The sequence below is a fragment of the Desmodus rotundus genome, chromosome 8 (genome assembly GCF_022682495.2).
Source record: "Desmodus rotundus isolate HL8 chromosome 8, HLdesRot8A.1, whole genome shotgun sequence".
In the NCBI taxonomy this organism is placed as follows: Eukaryota; Metazoa; Chordata; class Mammalia; order Chiroptera; family Phyllostomidae; genus Desmodus; species Desmodus rotundus.
Genome location: NC_071394.1, coordinates 127,809,540 through 127,828,912, shown reverse-complemented (window position 1 = coordinate 127,828,912; position 19,373 = coordinate 127,809,540). Strand labels below are relative to the sequence as shown.

The following is a 19,373-nucleotide window of genomic DNA, read 5'->3' as shown; positions in this document are numbered from 1 at the left end:
TATCCCAATGATGCTGCCATTACCAAATTCTGGGAACTCCTTTAAGAAGTATTTTTCAGCTCCTGTAGTCACGACTTACTCTTTTATTGCTCACTTTTTTAGACTTTTTCTCCAAAAGACTTTAAATTATGTTTAAAGTATCAAATTAAGGATTGAGGGTGACCATCTTAGAGAGTGACTGTGGTACAGATTCTGAAGGGGACTTCAGAAAAGTCCCCTTCCTAACTTCCTAAGGTGGTTTGGAAGGGACAGTTCTTGTTTGGAAATTTAAGTTCTGGCATATTTAAAATACTGTTTTCTTTAGTCATACCTAATGTATTTTCAAAATACATATAGTATTGTAAGATACACTAAAGGAAAACTATTCACAGGGTAACTTAAGTTTTTGGTATGGGCCCTGGTCAGGGAGCTGAGTTGCTAGAGCATTGTCTGGATAAGGCCAAGGTTGTGGGTGTGGGTTCCATCCCTGCTCAGGGAACATACAAGAATCAGCCAGCGGCCCTGGCTGGTGTGGCTCAGTGGATTGAGCACTGGCCTGTGAACCAAAGGGTCCCTGGTTGGATTCCCAGTCAGGGCCCATGCCTGGGTTGCAAGCCAGGTCCACAGTAGGGGTCATGCGAGAGGCAACCTCAAATTGATGTTTCTCTCCCTCTCTTTCTCCCTCCCCCTCTCTAAAAATAAATAAACAAAATGTTTAAAAAAAAAAGAATCAACCAATGGATATATCAGTAAGAGGAACAACAAGTAGAAGTTTCCACCCCCCCCTTCCTCTCTTTAAAATCAATGAATAAAAAAAATTTTGGTGTAACTTGGAAAGTACTCTGGAATTTTAGTGTTTGAGTTATTTTTCAGTATTACTTTACTATTGTGTATTTACAGATTTAGAATAAGCTTTAGAACCTGGTTTGAAGAAAAAGAAACTGGATTGAGTATACATTCAACCTACTTCACACCCTTAAAGGTTTTCCTGAATACTCTGGTTACCAGCCTGCATATTTCCTCTTTTATGGCTCCCTCTTATTAAATGCTGCACAACATTCAGTTTATGATTTTTCAATGTTTGAACTTTTCAGAATAGATAGGGATTTACCATACTTAGATTTACTTAAAAATAAGTCAAAGAATGATTTGAAAAATCACTTCAGTGGGGGTAAAACCATCATATATTACATACACCAATCAAAATTTTTAGTGTTTGAAAACTAGTAATTTACTGTAAATAAAGGGTAAAGCTGACTATACCGAAAACCATCTTTATTTTTATTGCCTTTTATTTTCAACAATGATTACCTGAACTTAAAGTCCATTAACTAATGGTTATTGAAAAGCCAAACCTTTCCAGCCCACTTCATGTTCTCTTTCAACCACTTCAGGGCAGAACAATATTCCAAACTGTACACCTGTTCCTTATTAACATTGACGGTCATGTGCTTAATGAAAAGCTTTGGATCTGACAACCGAGCAGCCATCATTAATCTTTCCACTGCGGCTTGATAATCGTCCTTGATCCGAGATTTGTTTTCTTCACATCTACAAAGTAAAGGCCTCACAGAGTCAGAAACTCTAAAAAGAAGGGATATAACTTCTTCAAAAGATACTTACATTTGGTAGTACTAGTTATGACAAACTTTTTACTATATTCTTCTACCAGTGGCTTTCAAACTTTTTTGACCATGGCACAGTAAGCTATTTGGTATTGTGACCAGTATATACCCTCCCACACAAACACTGAAGTTTCAGAAAACGAGAGGTACCCTATGACAATGTACTCTATTTTCCATTGTCTCATTTTTAATAATGGGCTTGCAAGGCCCCTAAATTAATCTCACCACACAAATGGGCTATAACCCACAGTTTGAAAAAGTGACCTAGAACACTGATAATAGCCTCAATCTTCGTATGTTCAAAGTTAATGATCACATCATTTTATTATAATGCATAAAAGGATACTGAATTTAAACAAGTTTGGAGTTACGAACACGTTTTACTTTGACACTGGCTATTGTGAATTGTAAAAATATACTTACTGTGTAGCTAACATTTGATAACAGAAATTGGAGCTATATTCCTTTACTACATTTTTGATTATAAAATTCACACCTAAATGGCCGTTTTTCCTATGGGATAGGGAGTGGAAGGGTTTGAAATAGAGATGGGCCGTTATATTAAGCATTACTTTTTCTTTCGGGTTCAGTGCATCCTGCTCTTGGCACACGTAGGGTCCAGCAGCAAGGCCCAAGAATGGGCCCACCTGTGTTAACAGCACAGTGTGGTCCAAAGGGTGGTGGGAGTGAGGACTTCCACTTGGAACAGGAACCGGTGGTCACAGAGAGGAAAGGTTGGTCAGGTGCCTTCTAGTACCTTCTGGCTTAGAAACTGGTGCCTATAACCTGGCAGACTGGGCATGTGCCAACTATGTGCAGTTTTTCAAACTGTAAGGATGAATAAAATTCTCTCTTATAGAGGTTGTTGTAACAAGATACTAACATTTTTATTGAATGCTAGTAATTGGGTTTTCAGTCTCAGGTCACATTCGCTCTCAATTGAACTGTTACAAGTTTGCAAATGTACACCACAGTATTATATAAACACAAACATATGCAAGCGTATATATGTACATATAAACATTCATAAATACTATATAAAACATTTACATCCTAGGGCAGGTGGAGGGGGGCATGACCTGCTTTCAGGATGCAATTAGACATTGTCAACCAACCTTTTCAAAACTATCTGCAGCATCTGTGCAGGAGAACCAGGGCTCTGAATGCTGCTAGCATTAGATACCAGGAAGATTTCCATAGTTAAAAGCATTTCGATCTCAGATAGGTAAGAAGGAATCCGCAGAAGTTTTCGATACAAATTTCCTTCTAATGGTGGATAGCAACCCAATGAAAGAGCACCTGAAAATCAAATAACAGATCAACCTTTACTAAAACCCTAACAGGTGAAAACCTGGACTTCCAAAATATTCGTAGCTGATAATTACTTACAGTGGGGAATAATTCTTCACATTAGAAGCGGATTTATTAAATAAATTATATAGTAGCTTATCCCAGTACATTTAAAATTATTCTTTGTAAAATGTTTTTGGAACATTAAATATGAATTGAGAAATGTATTTAAACAACTATGAAAAATGACTTTTGAGTCTCATCATGGCAACCACTTATTTGAAGCTACAGTCAATAGAACATAATTTCAGAGTTACTGAGAAACCAGAATAGCTACTTGGGTTTTGTTTTAATGGGACATAGCCTAATAGAAACTACATATATTTATAATTATGGCCTATCTTGAATCATGAACCTAAAATGTAGAAAGAAAATAGAAATTACAAATAGAAGATTTTATTTCCTATCACATTATGACAGTCTCTTTTATTGATTGATTTTACAAAGAAAGAGAGAAACACTGATTGTGTTGTTCCGTTCCATTTATGCATTCATTGGTTGACTTTTTATGTGCCCTGACTGGGGATTGAACCCATGACCTTGGCATCTTGGGATGATGATCTCACCAACTGAGCTACCTAACCAGGGCTCCTATTGTAGTACTTTTGAGTACCCTTACTTATAGTGCTTTTATAGTAAAGTTTTGGGGGATCAAAAAGTTATCCACAGATTTTTTATTGTGTGTGTGGGGTTGGCACCTCTAACCCCCATGTTGTTCAAGGACCAACTGTAGTCTATGCAACAAATATTTATTGACGTTGGACTAAACACTAGATATAAAAATGAATAAAATACATTTGTATCCTGCTGGTGCTCAGTGTGTTGTAGCTATCCTCACCAATTCAGGTTCCATACATTTTACATAAATCAAAAGAAGAGATTTAACTTGTAACTGTTTAGGTGCTCATTACAGTAACACAGATATATAGGGGAATCCCCTTAAGTCCCGAGACATTCAAATTGTATACTGACGATATTAATTATATTACTATCTCTTACCAAAACAATTTAAATCTGTGTGGACAATCTGTTTAAAATGTTTTGTTAAGTTTAAGAAATCTTTCCAATGTGGATGATGGCTAATCTTTGAGGACTTACTACGTGCCCGGTACCTGTGCTAAAGATGTAGGTTTTATCTAATTTTAACCTGACAGCTTTCTACCTTTGAGATTAGGTATTGTACAGACACTCCCATATTACAGATGAGGGGCTCTGGGTAAGCACCCTGGCCTTCTGACTACAGATTTTGGATTTCTAACTGCTAGGCAGTCTGCCTCCCTAGGTCACTTCCAGTACTAAAAACTATCCAGTCATTAGCTTTCAAAACTTTATTTAAAAAAATATTTATTTATTAGAGAGAGAGGAAGGAAGGGAGAAAGAGGGAGAGAAACATCGATGTGAGAGAGAAACGGCGATCAGCTGCCTCTCCTACACGCCCCAACCAGGGACCGAACTGGTGACCTTTTGCTTTGTGGGATGCTGCCCAATCAAGCCACGCCAGTCAGGGCCCAAAACTTTTTTTTATTGTAACCTACTGTAAGAAATACATTTTACACATTAATGACCCAGTATATATACATACATGTATATATGTGGCTGAAATGAAAATTTTATCAAGTAATACTTAACCTTCCTACTTGTAATGCACACTAATACTACATATTTTCTTGCCCATTTCATTGGGGAAAAAATTACCGCCTGCTAAACTGATCACAGCTAGTAGGGTGAAAAATATTTCCAAGTTCAGGGAGGTTTTCCGTGAAGGTAAGGGTGGCTGGGACGTGTGGCACATTTCGCACAGCGGTGACAAGTGCTGGGCATTCGAATGTTGTTATATACATGACAGTGATAGAAATAGAAACATAAGACAAGTTACTGCAGGAAGGCAGAAGAGAATTGTTTTCTAGACCTAGATGCTACCTGGAATTACTTTCTAATTGAAATACCTGTGAGGTGGCCGGGACTAGAGAAAGCATTAGTTTTCCAGGCTTATTGGTTAGAGAGAAACAGCTATAAATAGATTAACAAAGTCTATTACTAGGAGCCATATTCTGAACACTGCTATGAATCATGTTTGCTGTAATGGCAGCCTCTGTCCTTCCTATATGGCCTGCTACAAAATATTGTAGGTTTTAAAAATCAGGGATATAGCAGGGGTAAATAAAATATGTAACGATTTCTTAAACTTCAGCCCCCAGTTGTTTTATTCGTATATATTTTAAAGATACGCCTAACTGGTTCAAATCCTGTCATTTATTCCCTTTGCATTCCCTTTAGTGGACATACTGATAATATGCAAAGAAATAAAGATACAGTAATTGGAAACAAGAGAAATAATACGTTTCAAAATGGAGCACAAATCTGTTTAGACCACTATCTTTGAATGCATATCAACTGCTCTTTGTACATATTTGAATGTGTAGTTGTAAATTTTATGCAAAGATTCAGGATTAGAAAATCAAAGTCAAAACCAATATATCAAATTAAAAAATTTTAAATGTTAACTTACTTTTATAGTGGACTCTGGCTTTGAGCCACAAACAACTCCTTCCTAAAGAAGTAATTAATCTTCTAAGAAAGGAAAAATCAATAGGGATGTTCTTTGAAATCATGAATTCTGCTACAGAGGATGAAATACCAAGACTGTTGCTTTCTATACAGGCATCTAGGAGTTTATTAAAAAGGAGGCTATACTGTGAGACCTCCACAGTTTCTGAAAAGAAAAACATAATTGATACAATGAAATGGCTCTACTCTGGCCCCTTAAACTTACTACCTCCCTTTTCCCTCTACTCCCCTTGGCACTTTCAGAGTCACAGGCACTAAAATGCAACTGAGCATCTCATGTATTCTCTCGGCTGGCAAACAGGAGTGTGCAACCACAGCATACAATGGGGAACAGGAGAGGAAGCCTGGCAATGGCAATGACTTCAGAAGCTGAGTTAACCCCTCTGTCCGTGACCCCCACCCCCATGACGGCACTGCAGTCGGTCGTACCTCAGATGTGTATTTCCCATGACTAATAAGAAATCATCGTCTCCTAAATATTCACTCACAAATGAAAAAATCCTTTATCGGGTATTTCTGTTCCTTTCTGTTCTTCACTTAGAAGAAAATGAAGTCACATTGGAGACTCCCAAGTGTTCTGTGCCCTGTATTTGGACAGTTCAATCTGTAACCCAGGCTTTAGGTCTTTTAATCACTTTCAGGATTTTTTAGTGGTCCAGGTCTTATCAGGAAATTCATCTCCTTACCTTTAGTCTCTTCCTGAACATTACCACCAGAGGAAATTTCCCAAAGCACCAACTCTGACTGACAAAGCAATGAGGGGAGGCCCTCAGGTGCTAACGCGCATCCCTCTGGACCCACTGCCCAAACCCTTGCCTGTCTCCCTGAAGGGGGACTCCTGAGCTTTAGCACTCAAGAACACTACGTGCCACTGCCCACATCAGTGATCTTTCCTTGAGCTTGTCATCTGCTTAATTTCCTCTACTTAGTCCATGCTCACCTATGTTATAAGGTAATGGAAACCCAGTTCTGTATTTTAATAATAAAAAGTATTCTTCATTATACCAATGCAATGAATTCTCTTAAGTTATAAAGCTTGCTGGAGGCACGTAACATACTGTTTGCCGGTGACTTGACTGAGGTAGGGCAAGGGGGGTGATGAGAAGGCTTCCATTAGGAACCGTTGACAAACAACTCAGAGATAAGCATCTCTGCTTTAAAAAAAAAATCAGGAAAGTATATACAATTTGCAGAAAACGTATTTTACAGAAAATGACATCATTAAAAATATATATTAGAATATAAAATTCAACCACAGGTGGGGCACTGTATCTTGTTCATAGTTAAATACCAGATGGGCAAGAGATAATTAAGCTAGATTTTTAAAAATCATACCTTGGGAATTTTGGAAACCTGGTAGATTTTGCAAAACTTCAAAAGTCTGTCTGTAAAGGCTCTTGGCTAAGATTTCGTGTGCAATTGTACAGAGCAGATTATGCCGATTGAGTACGTCCAGTCTTTCACAAGGCCACAGTGGTGTATTGATTATCCATTCTGACTCTTTCAAAAAGAAAAAAGTACTAAAACTTTATACTATGAAAATTACACTTAGTATAATCACAATTCATGTTTTTAAATATCTTTTGGAAAGTGACAAAACATGAGTATATGTACTCAGAAAAAGTAAGCACGGCTCAAATTTATTAGAAACTTACACAGTGATTATTGTGATAACTTACTATTTTCAATTCTTTATTTTTCTTAGCACGCTAATCAGTTTTTGATTCAGAAGTTAATGTTTAGCCCTGCCTGCTTGAGATTGGCCACCATCATGAGCAACAATAACTATCTGGACCAGGAAGTTCATGGCCAACAGACCACATCAGCAGAAACAAATGGTCATTGACGTCCTTCCCTCACACTGAGAAGGCAACAGAACCCAAGGCAGAAATTTGGGAAAAGCTAACCAAAATGTGTAAGAGCACACCAGTTTTCACCCTTGTGTTTGGGTTCAGAGCCCATTTTGGTGGTGGCAAGACAACTGGCTTTGGCATGATTTATGATTCCTTGGATTGTGCAAAGGAAAGCGAACCCAAACACAGACTTGTCAGATGCAGCTGTATGAGAAGGAGACCTCGAGAACACGGAGAGAGGAACGTGGGGTCAGGATGGGGGAAGTCAGGGGACTGCAAAGGCCAGTGTCAGTGCTGCAAAAAGTCAGCTGGAGACGGGCCACAGAAGGAGTAGAGACTCTTCAGTGACTTTATCTGTGGCGGCCCTGCAGATTTTTTCCTGAGAGGGCTAATAAACTAAGAACTTTAAAAAAGAAGTTAATGTTTATTTTTATATGACAAAAATGTTCAGATTGTAATAAATACTTGTCATAATGTAAAATGGTATTTGTGTGAACTTCAATAATTTTACAATAAAGAATATATAATTAGTTTTGGTCTTCTTGAGGAACAGCTTTTCCTCTCAATTTTAAAAACAATTTTTATTATAAAAATATCTGAGCCCTGGCTGGTGTGGCTCAGTGGATTGAGCACTGGCCTGTGAACCAAAGCGTCACTGGTTCAATTCCCAGTCAGGGCACATGCCTGGGTTGCAGGCCAGGTCCCCAGTAGGGGGCACGTAAGAGGCAACCACATATTGATGTTTCTCTCTCTCTCCTTCTCCCTCCCTCCCCCTCTGTCAAAAGATAGATAAAATCTTAAAAGATATATTTGATATGTAGGGAAGAATATATAACAATGTAAGTTATAAAAAAGCATAATAATAAAATGAACTCTGTATGCCCATCACACAGCTTAAAAAAAGAAAATATTATCCACAATGCTGAAGTTCCTATTTTTTGTTAGTCATACCTGGTGCATAAATAACATAAAAAAGTAGACTATATGGTATTTTTTCATAAAAACCGCATTGCTCTTCTTTATTTAGTAGTCATTGTTTACTATTAAGGTAAAATAATGCAGTTTTGAAAAACTGATATATTTTAGGAGACTTATTTTGAAATTTTGCCAAATTATGTAGCTATATTAAAAATTTGAATAAGTTGATTATTTTATGTACCAAAGTTAACTGAATCTAGTATTTGGGAAGTCATTTGGAAATTAATAAGCTCAATTCAACAAGTTCACAATGTTACCAACATAAATACTTAAATGAAAATTTTATAAGGACTCTTACAAGAATAAATTCTCACGAAGAAAAACCAGTTTACTGTGTACTTAATACTAGTTTTACGGTGATGGAAGTTTTTATTGCATTAATCCTCATATTTTTCCCTGTCCCACAGTTGGGAACTATTTTCCATTTGTCTAAAAACTTCAGTAGTCAAAGGCAAGCAAATTTCCTATAACAGACACCCTTTATCCACGTACTGTTCAACAGATGCACGTTCGGTCATTCCCCGCGCAGACTCTGAGTGCAGGCACTGAGAAGGACAGACCACCACCACAGGCCGCGCTGAATGAACTTCCAGGCTAGTCAGTGACACAACCACATACCCGCACCTTACAATGGAGAATATGTGGCTGGGGGGGATAGCTGAACATACCCTTTCTCCCCTACAGAACAGTATTAAAATCTGACACACTAATTCGAAAATACATCCCAAAGAATAAACAGTTGAGGACAGTGAAAGATAGTATGGAAAAGGAGTGAGGGTAGCCTTGCCTAAATAGATAAATATTATCACTTATTCTAAAGCTATATTAACTAAAAAGAGCAGAGTGCTATCAGAAAAAGATTTCTGGGAGAAAAGACAAGTATAGAAACAGCCCCAAGCAGATACAAGATTCTAATATATGATAAAAGTGCTGTTTCAAAGAAGCAAAGGATAAGTTGGGATATTTGGGGGAAATAGATAATATTGGGTTTCTACCTTGTATCAAAATTTTAAAGTAACAACAAAAAACTGTGAAGACCATAATGGTGAACATATATTTTTGAGATAGCTAGAGAATGCCTAAAGCATGATATAAAACAAAATTTATTAAAGGTTTAAAAAGCAGTTTATATTAAACAGAAAATAATGTCAGTTGGGCAAAAGAAGAAAACAAATAAAAATACAATAAAAGTTTTTACTAAGTGTGATATATACATCATTGATGGTACCCAAACTCATTTTAGATGTTACATTATAATTTTAATAATTTATCTATGTATTAGAAAAATTATAAAAATAAAAGGATCACATTAAATATAAAAATCACATTAAACCTGTGATTTCTTATATTACTTAGAATGAGTCCAAGTTGGTTGATTTAAAATAATCAACCAACTTTTATACTTTTAAATATAAACTATCACTAAAAAATTCAAGCACAACAGAAAAGTACAAAGAAGAAATTAACAAAAATCTAATACTCCATCACTGAAAATGACCAGTGCTCACATTTGGCAAAAATGACTTGGGAAAGAGGTAGTGGTGACCTCAACGGCGACCATACCCAGATACATTAGACACGAGTGACACTGTGGTGTGGAAACACAGGCTGACGATGGACTGGCCTGTCGCAACCTTGTGCTGAGGACAGCCACTTTCACTGACTGACAATGAAGAAAATAGTTTAAAAAAATATTGAAAGTGTTTATATGCTTCTATTAGTACTGCAGTGATAGTCATCACAGTCCAGGTGTTTGAGCTAACCCTTACATTAAATTTCCTGGTACAAAAAAGTTAACAGTTAAAAAAAAACCAAAAACATACACACACACACGTGCTTTCAAAAACTGCAGCCTGAGACAACATGGATAGACCTTGAGAGCATTATGCTCAGTAAAGTAAGTCAGAGAGGGAAAGACAAATATTATATGATCTCACTTATATGTGAAATCTAAAAACCAAACCAAAACAAACCCAAAAACTCAAGCAGAAAAAGAGGCCGATTTGTGGTTACCAGGAGGTGGAACTAGGTCAAAGGCATGTCTCCCAGCTGGAAGATAAATCAGTACTGGGGACGCGATGTTAACCCTGCTGTGTGCGCCCGCTGAACGTTGTGAAGAGAGGAGATTCTGAGAGTTCTCATCACAGGGGAAAAACGCTTTTTTTCTTTTACTTTTTATATTTATATGAAATGACAGACGTTAACGAAACTTACTGTGGTCATCATTTCACAATACATGTAAGTCAAGTCATTATGCTCTACACCTTATTCAGTGTTGTATGTCAATTATATCTCAATAAAACTACAAAAAATAAAAATAAAAAACCCCTCCCCAAACAGCAATTTCCTCCCTGAGAAAGTACAAAGACAGTTAAGTGAAGCAAATCCACAGATAAGCCATAATAAAAAAATCCAAAATAAAAATGGTGATGTTTATAGCAGTGGTCGACACACCTGGGGAGCAACTGGAGGAAGTATGGTTTTGGGACACAGGTGAGGTGTGAGAAGTCACCACGAGAGAGTGCTGTAGGTCAGTGGTCTTCACAGTGAGGTCCCCAAACCGGCAGCATCATCAGCCATGTCTAAGAACTTGTGAGAAATGCAAATTCCCAGGAGCCATCCCAGCTCAATGAATCTGAAAATCCTGGGGTGGTGGAAGCAGTCTGTGTTTCCACAAGCCTCCCAGGGTATTCTGGTGGTCGAGTTTGAAAACGAGATCAGAATCGCCATTTTTCTCGGTAGTTGACTAGCTCAGTCTGGGTCTGTTGATGTGATTTGTGCTTTTGCCCTAGCTGCAATTTTATAAAGTTCATTTAAAGGAAAGACCAGGTAAATAATAATGCTGGTGCAGGGCTTAAGAAAATGAACTTTGTAAACAGAAAGGCCTAGACTGGCATTCTTGCACCTCATTATTTGCTGTGTGCTCTTCTCTGAACCTTAGAGTCTGTCTGTCCTCTCTGTGGGATACCATCACCTATCTGGTGAGGCTGGTGTTGATTCAATGAGGTGCCACAAGTGAGGTGCCTTAGCAGAACGCTTGGTGTGTAGCAAATCTCACATTATTAAATCAGTAATGAAGAGAAATATCACAATTCTAAAACGGACCAAGAACATCAACTGGTAATTCATAAAAGAATAAGGACAAATAAAAAAAGTTAAATTTTCTAGTAAACAACTAAATGCAGAGTAAATCAGTGAATATCACTTTTGCCCTACGAACTCGCAAAGAGGGAAAAAATAATATTCAAAGTTAGCAAGGGTATTTCATAACACGCATCTTCACAGACTGGTAAGGGGACTATAATCACTACAACCTTTCTAAAGGTGCACTTTGTTTCTGTTCACAGAGATAGGACGTGGAGTGGACTATACTGAGTAGCCAGATGAGGGTCTGCGTGAACTGGAGTGCACCGGTCTGTCTCACAACCGACAACCAGAATATTAGGCACTAACGTCTGGACTGTTTACACGCACCTCTGACCCCTAACAGGACGATGTCTCTATGGAATATATACCTATGTAATATTTCGCTAAAATTTTTCTCGTAGAGAGGCTTTCTAATAAACTCAAAATAACTCGCTGCAGCTCTGAATAAGGGCATATTTGCCAACCTTTACTTAAAAACCTGAAACTGCCCTTATCAATTAACCCAGCGATTCCATCAGAATTTATCCTGCGGATGTCATAAAGATTTCTATAAAAGGATGTTTATCACAGACATTTGAAAATAAGCTGGTTTAAGAAAAATGGATTCATGGATATAGCTATGTATTTATATTTATAGATATATATTTCATTTACTTATTCATAAGACAGAAGACAATGCAGCCCATGAAGTGATGTTACAGGGAAATACCCCTTTTCACAGAAGGGTGTCCAGAGAAAGACTGTTCCCTGAAAAAAAATGCAAGGTACAAAACGAGCCTGTATAGTGACAAGTGGGTAATAGTCATTTCTGGGTGACTGAATGAGGCACTTTTTCATCAGTTTTGCTTAACTGCCTTTTTCTATTTCTTCTATAATGAACATATGTTACTTGGATTAAGGCAATAAAAGGTATTTTAAAATTCAAAGGCGGTTTCTCAATAAACGGCAGCATAACTTTTCATAAAATTTATATTCTAGCGAGTTACTTTTCAGCCTCCAAACTATGATTATGAAATGATGAGTTTAAGGCCTTTTGATGTTGGTAAAGGGAAGAAGGCAGGAGGGCTTTGTTGTTCATTTTCCAGGTACAAGCTACTGTGCTGGGGGAGTTCTGAATGTCAAAGTGAGAGGCCAAAACAGTAGGTTTCCCTTCATCATAAAGCCTGTCACCACCAAAACAAACTCGGGTAAAGCACCCTGTGTTTCTCCAACACGAGCATGGTATGTAACCCCTTCTTTAGAAAGGTTAGTAGCTAATAAACGAACATTTTTTAAAGGAAAAGACATAGGGAAAAACCTATGAAAAGGTTAATCCGCCTCTCATCCCTGTCTCCAAGCACTAAATTTCTGTCCCAGAAGCAACCACTGTTACTTGTTTCCCTCTGCAAACACTCTAAGGGTACACAAGCACATACGTCGGCATCCGTCTCACTTTACTTTGACACAAACAGTAGCACACTATATACACTGCTCTGCACATTCCTTTTTTCACTTGACAATGGAACCTGGAAATCATTCCAAATGAGTATCTGTAGACCTGCCTCATTCTACTCCAGCACATAGATACCACACAGTTTAATTAATTGGTATTCCCTTCATGGCCACTTGAGTTACCTTGAATTCTTTGCTATCATTGGTGATTAAAAAAAAAAAAGATTCCAGATAACAAACAATACATACCCTAGTATACAGCTATAAATGTGTTTGCAGGAGAAATTCCAAGACATGGAGTTAATAGATTAAGTGAAATACACATTTTCAATTTTGACAGATATTTTGCCAAAAAGCCTCTAAAGATGATGTATGTGAGGGCCCATTTCTCTATACTCTCATAAAAAGCAAATCGCCAAACTCTGATCTTTCCTATTCTGACAGGTGTTTAGTTATTTTAATGTATACTTTTTAAAAGAGTTTATTTATTTTTTAGACAGAGGAGAGGGGAGGAAGAAAGAGAGGGAGAGAAATATCAATGCCTCTCACGTGCCCTGCACCAGGGAACCTGGCCTACAACTTAGGCATGTGCCCTGACTGGGAATCGAACTGGCAACCCTTTGGTCGGTGTTCAATCCACTGAGCCACACCAGCCAGGGCCTTAATGTATACTTCTCTTGTGAGTATTACTCTCACTACAAGTGAGGCTCAACCATGTCTTTCCTTTGTTGAGAATGGCCTAGTCACTACAGAACCCTTTCAAGAACAAAAAATTCTGGGGAGAATTTGGTTAATACTTCCGTGGGTCCTTCTTTTGAAGAAATAAAATTTTACTTATGAAAATGACTGTCATTTGGAACACTCACTGCAAAAGAGAATCCTGTGCTTTAACTTATAGAAATTTTAAAGATAATATCAAAACTAAAACATCAAAATTGTAAGGATTTTCAATGTCCTCCGAACATTCCACACCCCTCCCACAAACTTCCCCTCATTCTCTAATTTGAGAAAGACTGTGCCAGACACTTTCAGGCAGAGGTTTTCTGTTAGAGAATGACCCAAGCCCTCTTTTATCAACTATTTTAATCTTTCCATTTCTTGCCACATCACTCCTTTGTAACAGAGCTCGTGAACTCTGCCCTGCATTTTACTAATTTCTGTTTTGTATCTTGGTTACTCTTCCCACTTAGCAAACCTCCCTGGTTAAGCTGGAGAAAACCTTTTCCAACAAGCTTTTGATCATGAAGTCTACCCACAACATGTGTTCCATACACTCTCACACTGAACAAATACCAGTCAGTATGAACATGTACGTGTGCAAATACATGTGTATGAGTGTTAGTGTAAAGGTTATCTATTTGTGTTAGTTGTGCATATATTCCATCTTCCCATTTAAACTCTTGAGATTCTTGAGGTTTCTTCATTCATATCCCATTTTATCAAATAAAATCTGCCTAATGGTCCAAGTAGCCAGAGTTACTGTTAGATACCATGCTGTGCTACCACTGTGCTCTCTGAAGTTTTATTTGCCTCATACCAAACCAACCTTCATTGCTTCTGCTGGCTTAATTTAACTTTTACTAAATGCACTGATGTACTAGGGAAAGTAAGCTATACTTGTCTTTTTTGCGAGTCATGTTTGCCTGTACATACAAATATAGAACTTATGCGGACTGCAATCAGAATTCCCCTATCTCAGGTCACAGCTGAAGCCTGGGCTCCAAACCTGGACTGTCTGGGTTTGAATCTGGCCTCCACTCCTTACTTGTTACACATCTGGGGCAAGTTGCTTATTGTCCCTGGCAACATTTTTTTAAACCCTAAAATGGGGATTGTAATAATTCTAAACTGACAGGACTTCTATGAAGATAAATTGAGATAACCCAGGTGAAGAATTTAGTAGGGTGCCTATGCCAAAGAAAGAACTAGCTTTTCAACAAAGTTTCATACAATTTCTTTTTTTTTTCCAAAGATTTTATTCATTTATTTTTAGAGAGAGGAGGGAGAGGGTGAGGGAGATAAACATCAATGTGTGGTTGCATCTCATATGCCCCTTACTGGGGACCTGGCCCGCAACCCAGGCACGTGCCCTGACTGGGAATTGAACCAGCGACCCTTTGGTTTGCAGGCCTGCACTCAATCCACTGAGCCACACCAGCCAGGGCAGTTTCATACAATTTCTTTTTTAAAGCCAGGTTAACTTTCTCCTTTCATTTTATACAACTATCTTTCCTACCCAGGGTTTAGACCAAATTATCACCCACAATTCAATGTCAACTTAAGGCAGCAATTTGCAATGGGTGTGCTGCAAGAATTTTAAAAACATACAATACCTGACTATTTAGTTAGGGTCACTGACCTCTTTTCCCTTAAGAGTTTCAAATAAAAAAATGACAACACCCAAAGCCAACAACAGCTGTCCGGTGTGATTGAATCAAAATTATACCTATTTTTGGTCAGATCAGCAAAAATATAATATACTTTTTGGTGTGCCACAGAATTTGCGTAATTAGTTTATGTGTGCCATGAGATGAAAAGGTTGAGAATCACTGACTTAAGGTAATTCATTACACAGACAAGAATTTATAACACAAATTATTTTATGCTTGCATATATCAGAACTTACCTCTTAATACCCAAATGGCACCATCTAGGCTTCCATTTTTTAGAAAAATTTCTACTGCAACATTCACAATTTGACATCTTGGTGCTAACTTCTCAGGCCCTGTGAGTCCTTTTAAACTTGTAAAATGTATTTTTAATTCATATAGTTTATCTAACACCTTCCTTCCCTAGAGTAAAAATAAAGAGCAGTAATTGAGAATCAATCATGTTGACTTATACAGAGATACAAAGTCACACTGATAATTACAGAGAAACCAATTACCCAATTGAATCATCATTCTAGATGGAAAGTTCTCAAACTGCTCCAAGAGGAGCAAGCGCGGCTTTGCCTCAGATTACCCGCCCACTCCCCCGGGCCCCCTTCCAGCAGTTTCTCCTTTCACGTGTTTTATACATTGTGCTTCCCCTAAAGATTTCATTTGGCAAAAGGATTTCATGCCTAGGTGTGGAAAACTATTCGTTATAGGTTCTTGCACTTTTTCTGTTGATCACCCTGAGATCCGGGAGGGAGAGAAAGTGAAAATGAAGATGATTTAGGTAAAGAATGATAGTGAAAAAAGGATAAGACTGTTAGCTGAAAACGGTTTCTTTGATTCAACAGATTATTTCACGTGCTCTACATAAAGACTGTCTGTAGTCTGGACACCAGAACTTGGCCATACATTATTATTTTACATCAGGGGTTAGCAAAAGTCAGATGGTAAATATGTTAGGGCTTTGCAGGTCACATTTGGTCAGTTGTACATTCTTTTTTGGTTGTTGTTTTTAATTTCTAACTCTCTAAAAATATAAAAAAACACTCTTAGCTCTTGAGATGTACAAAAACAGGCTGTGGGCCAGATGTGGCCCTTAGTTTGCAGACCTTTGTTTTATATTACATTTTATAATATTTTTGAGTTAGATGCATATAAATAGTGCATTTTCAAGAGTTCCTTTAGTTTAATTGCAATGGTTTTATGTTTAAAAAAGGAATGGGCTTCATTAAAAATACCAAGATGAAATATTCATTCTAAATAAGATAGTAAATTTTTTTAATCTTCACCTGAGGACATTTTTTTCATTGTGTTTAGAGAGGGAGGCAGGGAGAGAGAGAAACATCTGATGCGAGAGAGACGCACTGACTGGTTGCCTCCTGTCTGCACCGGACAGGGATGGTATGTGCCCAGATGGGGAGGGGGGATCAAGGATCAAACCTGCAACCTAGGTATGTGCTTTGACTAGGAATTGAACCCGCAACCTTTAGGTCACGGGCAATGCTCTACCAACTGAGCCATACCAGCCAGGGTAATAGTAAAAATTTTTAGTTAAAATACAAACACAAATTCACCAGCCTCTTATGAAATAACAATAACCTAATAAAATTAAAATATACTCCAAAATCTGAGCAAATTCAATCTGTGTTTTTAAAAGGGTCTTCCTGTTAGGTAGTCCTTAACTTCTCAAACATTAAATATCCAAGGTATTAATGCTATGACCAACCTCAAAGGAGATTTCAGGGCCAGGGACAAGGTGCCTTCTGCCCATTCCAGGCCTACCACCCAAAAAGTGCCAACCTTCTTGGAGACCTTAGAGACCTTTTGTACAATGATTTTGTTGTTGTTTTTAATTTTAATAAGTTCATGACTTTTTATGTGTATGAGTGACCAAGTACTTAAATGTGACCGAATTCATTCAATTTTGAAATAACTGCTTTATAAGAAGAAAGTAACAAAAGATACATATTAATAGTTGATTCAACAGTGGCTGGTTTCATTTTTAAAAAGGTGACTTGAACTCTTGCAAAATTACAAGGCAACTGATTGATAGTCAGGAGCTGGTGAAATAAATTCTGAATTGAAAGTTGCTTCAAATAAATATGACATTTAGCCCAGCTTTCTAAGTGTTCCCTACACTGAAATTCTTCCTAGTAGCAGTCTGATGCCACCTCCTCCCCACATTTGCCTAATACACCACCTAATAGTTCACTTCCTAGTCTGGGACTCACTTTGTCACTTGTGATGATTAGTAGCAAATTCCTAACTTAACATATTCTGTTCAAAAATGTAAAACTAACACTTTCTATACCAAGCCCAAACAAAAACTTAATGACGTACCTTGGACCACTGCAACAGCTTGTGATAGAAGTACATAGCACTGATGCCGATTCTTCCCAGCAAAGTTTTATCTACTTCGCTGTTTTGTGGGTCTTTGCTAACTGAAACACAAAGCAGGCATATGGAAGAAAGTGAAACAGTCACATAAAGTGATGAAAAGGCAAGTTAATATGGAATTATTGATACGCCACAGACACCAGGTGTCGGCAAACTATAGCCTACAGGCCTGCTTTTAGATATAACTGGTGAACTACAATTTAAAAAAACTTTTTTGAAGGGTTGTTTGAAAAGAAAACAAAACTTTGTGACACAGAATATATGTGATGTGTGCAAAGCCTAAAATATCTGGTTCTTTACAGAAAAAGTGTGCCAACCCCTGATAAAGAATATAGCAGTGAAGAGCTCATGTCAAAAAAAAAAAGTCTCAAAAATACACAAAGTTTAGTGACTTGTAATAGTGAAGATTATGACAACTTTAACGATTGAAAAATTCAAGTGCTTCAGTATAATTTGCTAGCAATAGCTTTACCAATCTGAATAAAAAGAAAAATAAGAACATGAAACACTTGATATTAAAATACCAATATTTGACCTCATATCATTAGTCTAACTTAATAAATAAATGGAAAAATTTAAAAATGGAAGAAGTATCTGTAATCTGTAATATTAACTTATCCTCAACATGGAAAATACTGACAGCTTCACATTCCTGTTAAGAACATTACATCACCCTAACACATAAGACTCAGACCAAAACAGTGTCACTTTACCTGTTTCAGCAAACTCACAAAATGGAACACCTGGTCTCTCTTCTTTATAGTCTTTTGTTAGTGTTTCAGCAATACAAGTACAAAATCTCTGGAAATCTGCAAATTTTTCACAGCCCATTTTTACCTTAAGGTATAAATTTCCCAATTTGGTCCAGTCACTTTTTTCTTTACAATGCTATCAGAATTATTAAAGACAAAACAGAAAAAAGAAAGCAAGCTGTCATTTGTGCAAACATATATGGAGCAGGCATATGCAGTCATTAGATACACAGGAATTAATGAGACATAATCTCTGTAAAGCTTATGAACTTACTAACAAGTGTTACATTAGTAACACGCTATTGTACAGTTTGCTTTTCTGACTACTGCAGGGCAATGAGCTCTAGATAGCAACACACATTTATTCTATCTAGTTCCTAATGTGCTTAATGATGTCACCCCTGAACCTGAACTAGACAGTGGCGATAGATTTTATGGAATTTCTTCTACAAAAGGGGCTGACATTTACAAAGTAAATGTCAGTAAACTTACTATTATTTTCTATTATAAACTAAGCAATAGTTTTTCACTTTAACCAACCAAAAATTGTTTAAAGGATATAACTACTAATTAAGATTAGACCAAGAAGTACTATATGAGTACAAAAATGATCATAAATTAAAATGTAAAATCACCCTGAAAGTCCTGTATTTCTTACGCTCTGAATGCTGGGCATACTATAGCATCCACGCATCATGACAACTAAACCAACTTTCTTGAGCACTGAGTGAGCCTGCCCAGCGACGAGAAGTAAAGGCTAAGCTTTAGACTACTACACTTTAACATAAGTTAATTTTGAAACTAATTATTTCCAGAATTATTTTTAGGATAGTCAACAATTCTAGAAATTATGTTTGTATTTCAAAGTATTAAAAAAAATTAGCCCTGGCTGGTGTGGCCCAGTGGATTGGGCGC

At 37.3% G+C, this 19,373-nt stretch overlaps 1 protein-coding gene across 1 annotated transcript in view; it reads right to left on the bottom strand.

Moving 5' to 3' along the window:
• Positions 1-1,247: 1,247 nt before the first annotated feature.
• The window catches only part of TOPAZ1 (testis and ovary specific TOPAZ 1), a 52,625-nt gene continuing 34,499 nt past the window's right edge, over positions 1,248-19,373 (bottom strand). The window contains exons 14-20 of the mRNA XM_045199715.2: positions 18,420-18,594; positions 17,650-17,750; positions 15,558-15,723; positions 6,858-7,022; positions 5,464-5,667; positions 2,720-2,903; positions 1,248-1,530 (exon numbers count right to left, since the gene is read on the bottom strand). Coding sequence (XP_045055650.2) covers positions 1,311-1,530; positions 2,720-2,903; positions 5,464-5,667; positions 6,858-7,022; positions 15,558-15,723; positions 17,650-17,750; positions 18,420-18,594 — 1,215 coding nt within the window. The 3' untranslated portion in view covers positions 1,248-1,310. The remainder of the gene's footprint in view (positions 1,531-2,719; positions 2,904-5,463; positions 5,668-6,857; positions 7,023-15,557; positions 15,724-17,649; positions 17,751-18,419; positions 18,595-19,373) is intronic.